This window comes from Macadamia integrifolia, chromosome 10, assembly GCF_013358625.1.
Source record: "Macadamia integrifolia cultivar HAES 741 chromosome 10, SCU_Mint_v3, whole genome shotgun sequence".
Taxonomy (NCBI): domain Eukaryota; kingdom Viridiplantae; phylum Streptophyta; class Magnoliopsida; order Proteales; family Proteaceae; genus Macadamia; species Macadamia integrifolia.
Window position 1 is genome coordinate 17,852,753 of NC_056566.1, and position 4,073 is coordinate 17,856,825.

Below are 4,073 nucleotides of genomic sequence, written 5' to 3' on the forward strand. Positions count from 1 at the left end.
TCAGGAAATTCATATTGACATTTCATTAAGAAGATAAATGGTCAAAGAATGAAACACTCCAGTTTTAAGACATAAATAAATAATTTCAAATATAAACATCAGAAAATTTACACTACCTGATACAGCAAGCAACCTAAGCAATGTATACTGAATTGAGATTATAATGGTAAGGATTTTGGAAAACAACCCAATGGTCATAAGAGCCATCAAGCTGGCATAAGAGAGCTGGTCCAAGGACATCTTGAAGTGCTATGAGTCTCAATGTTCCACATGCTGTAGAAGCACCTGAGGGCTGAAAGGGTCAGTTGCTGAGACTCATTTTTAAATGCTACAAACAGACATCTTGGAAGCTCCAACTTTACACCATGCAGGCTGCTGATGCCAGCACCATGAGAAACTTTTGTCCAGTTTTAAATGCCCAAAAATCAATCCGAGATATGGGGATTATACTGCTCCCAGATATTGCCTAAATTTGATTCCACAGTCTTCACATTGCCAAGTTCATTGCATACCTTCCTGGGTCCATCATACCGTAGAACTCCGCTCTCATGTTCGGGAGATGACCTTGACTCCTCGACCCTCCAGGTGGCAGGAAGCTTAAGATACCTATTGTAAAGTGTCAATACAACTGCTGGATGTATCTGAGTTTTCCTGTGAATGAATAAATCAATTTAAAGTCAAGAACACTTCAGTATTATCCAGAAAAATTGACAGTAAAAAGTATTCGAAGATAAATAATCTTCCCCTCGAGTGAACTGCTCACCAGAAAGACATACAGCCTTCCTTTGAAGAGTAAAAGGAATATTTGCAGGCATAAGAAATAACTTGTAGATTTGATATTTCAGGTGAAATTTGTCTAATTTTTTATTTCGTTTTGAGCCAAAAAGCCAAATGTGTAAAAATTGGGACACATTCCCTATGGAGAGAAATAGATCCAAGCCCAAAAGCAAGTTACAAGCAAATCTGGCCAAGGGAGGGTGTTGGGGGGGTGTTGTTGATAAAAATGGATAAAAGACAGAAATGCAAAGAACAAAATGACCAACAATTGTCTAAAAGAGAAAGGGGGACTAAAAAGAAATTAAGGGATTAGTTTGCTTGCCTGAAAAAATGTGGAAGTTTGCTTGCCCTAAATGTGGTTTACCATCCATACATAAAAAGCTGGGCACCAAGAAAGTCAACTTGGAGAATAGATCACAATTGGTGTCATGGTATCGGTATGTGAAAAAGTAAGCATAATCATGATAATCTAGGTCTGGCTAGTGTTACTGATGCAGTAGCACTTGACTGCTTGGACAAGCATGACCGGCTTTGGAAGCCCAAACCCAAACTGAACCAGTTCAACCGGTGTTTTTGGTCCACTAAGGGCCGGAATTAGTATATTTATTTTTATGTCTTTTATTTTCTTTGGATAGGATATGTAGGAGATAGGCTAGTGTTTTATTTCATTTCTGTTTATTTAAGCTTTGTAACCCAACGTTGGAAGTACTGAATTGAATAGAAAATTATTGGGTTTGCCTCTGTGGAGTGTGTGGTTGTGTGTTTCCCCTCCCTCTGCAAAGTTTCTTCTCAAAATTCTCCCTTCCCCTAACCTGCCCTCCACCACTTAATCTAAAATGAGTATCCCCTTCCAATCATGAAAAAGGCAGGGTTACTTATAGATACTGATAATCAAAGCAATCAGGTTGGACCTACCAAATGGTTCATTCCAGGCCGAGTGTGTGATCTCATATATGGGGAAATGGAAGCTCCAATATTTTCACGAATAGGCCAACTTTTACACAGGAATGGAACAGCAGTGCATGACAATGGGTTTATTTAGTTCTCGCCCCCCCAGACCTCACACATGCAGGAGCCTCGTGCACTGGTATGCCCCTTTTTTTATGCTGATAGATCTTTGCAATTTGGTCTCTAATATCAGTGAACACAAAATTCCATAGAATCCATAATAACATAATAAACAGTTTTCTACCAAGTACAGTGAAAATGGCAATAGGAAAGCACAATATTAAGAAACCACTAACTTTCTTAAGATTAAATGGTCAGATGATGTTATATTAGTTATATTTCACTTCTCTAATTTTTGTAGATTTCACTCCGTTTAGATAACTAACAAAATGCACTTTCCATGTTCTATGTGGAAGAATAAGACAAATAGTGAATGAATGACACAAAAAAATTTGCAAACACTACAAGGTGGACCAGGAAAGACTTTCTGCATAAGAATGCTGCAATAAAGGCATATACAAACCAACATTACTACTGACAAACAATTTTCGTCTTCGGGAGCTGGGCAACTAAACCCCAATCTGGTAGAGATGACTTGTGCGGAATTATCTCAAGCTTATTTTGTATGGCAAGTGTTCATTCCCAAACATAGCATATTGACATCAGAGATAAAAATTATGAGTTAACCTATTTTTTCCCAGAAACTTCAAAGTAGGAGTGTACCCAAACACACTTTTTTATGTACCAAAGTGCCATATCTAAGTGGTGCCCCTGCCTTAGCTGAGAAACATAGGTTCGTGTACTGCCATAACTTTCCTCAAGAAGGTTCTAAACATGTATGCATATATATTTTGGTTACTCAAGAAAGCTCCGAATTTGGAGAAGGATTTGTGTCAAACCTTTCACTCCCTATATTCAGAATTCTGCTCCACCACAATATGGCTTCAACCATATCAATGTTCGATGTCCTTGAATCAATTAAAATCACATCAAGATCAGGCACACAAGCACTTCTTTCATAAGGTTCTTTAGATACCCAAGGATTAGATGCTGATCTTTGAATTGCATCCAGAACATCAAATTTAACATAGGCACTCAAGTTTTTAGTACAGTCGTCAGCAGCAGCAGCTCCATACATGTCCAGATCAACTACATATAGTTCTTCAATCGTTCCCTGTAAATCAATGAAAAAGAGAAAACAATTTAAATATCCTTTTTGTTTGACCTGTGCCACCAATCTTGCCCTTAAGTCAAGTTGAACCAAACCAACCACCCCCCCCCCCAAAAAAAATAAAAATAAAAATAAATAAATCTATTCATAAGATGACACAGTAAGTATTTAGAAATAAAAAGGAAAGAGAAAAAGATGAGAGGAAATCAACCTTCACAATTATATCTGGAGAGACGTAAATGAACCTGCTAATTGATGGATGAGCTATTGGGATGATAAATGGGGCCATTTCATGAAAAGAGGGTACACCATATTCGCCTTGTGAGGTAACAGTCTCCAATATTTCTTTAACTTCCTTCTGCCTGCATTTTTGAAACAGGACAATTATACCAACTCTTAGATTCATGGCTGTGTTAGGGTGAACAGAAACAATGAGTTTTTAAGGGGGTGACAATGGAGAAAGAAAATCTAACTATTAATATTAAGATCATGATTCCGCTGTTTAGGCTGGTGAAATTTTGAAACTCAATTGCATTTATTATTTAGTTTTATTTATTTTCCACTTATCTTATTGTTTGACAACAACAATATTTGGAATAAAAGTTCATATATGAGTTTCTTTTTCCAAACTACTAACAGAAACGACAGTAACAGAAATAACAATTACAATCATAATCAAAGAAACAAAATGATAAGTTGGGTCCTTGTTTTCTGTTTGGAATGTGAGTGTTATTAACTCAAGTTGACAGTAAAACATTTACTAAGGATCTAAATTATACACATGTTGGTATTCAAAGGTCCTTACTCGAGAACTTCAAGGTTGGAATGCGGAAATAACACTTTCAGCTTGTAATAATATAATTTCACGTCATGTCCTGAAGGTATGAAGAAATGAAAGTGCACCTTGTCTGGATATCTGAAAAGGAAAATAAACAGGATTAGTCAAATAGAAGGAAGCTGTAACAAAGATGAATCTAACAACTGGGGCATTGATAGGTTAATTTTAGAAACACCAAGTACATGAAAATTTAAGAAATACCAAGTATGTTGGTCTAGCCTAAATCAGAAACTGTACTAACAGTAACAGGAAGAGAAAAGAAGAAGAAGAAGAAAACAGGAATAAGAGACGAAGTCAATGGAAAAAGGAGAAAACTATCCCAGCCGACCTCTCTCAACT

The 4,073-nt window shown here is 36.8% G+C and overlaps 1 protein-coding gene across 1 annotated transcript; it reads right to left on the reverse strand.

The window, feature by feature from the left end:
• LOC122091139 lies at nucleotides 1-3,833 on the reverse strand. Its single transcript, XM_042660977.1, has 4 exons — nucleotides 3,702-3,833; nucleotides 3,108-3,258; nucleotides 2,625-2,899; nucleotides 1-651 (listed from the first exon to the last, which is right to left on the reverse strand). Exons 2-4 carry the CDS (start codon nucleotides 3,183-3,185, stop codon nucleotides 426-428), a joined length of 579 nt encoding a protein of 192 aa, XP_042516911.1. The 5' UTR covers nucleotides 3,186-3,258; nucleotides 3,702-3,833; the 3' UTR covers nucleotides 1-425.
• Between the last annotated feature and the right edge of the window lie 240 nt (nucleotides 3,834-4,073).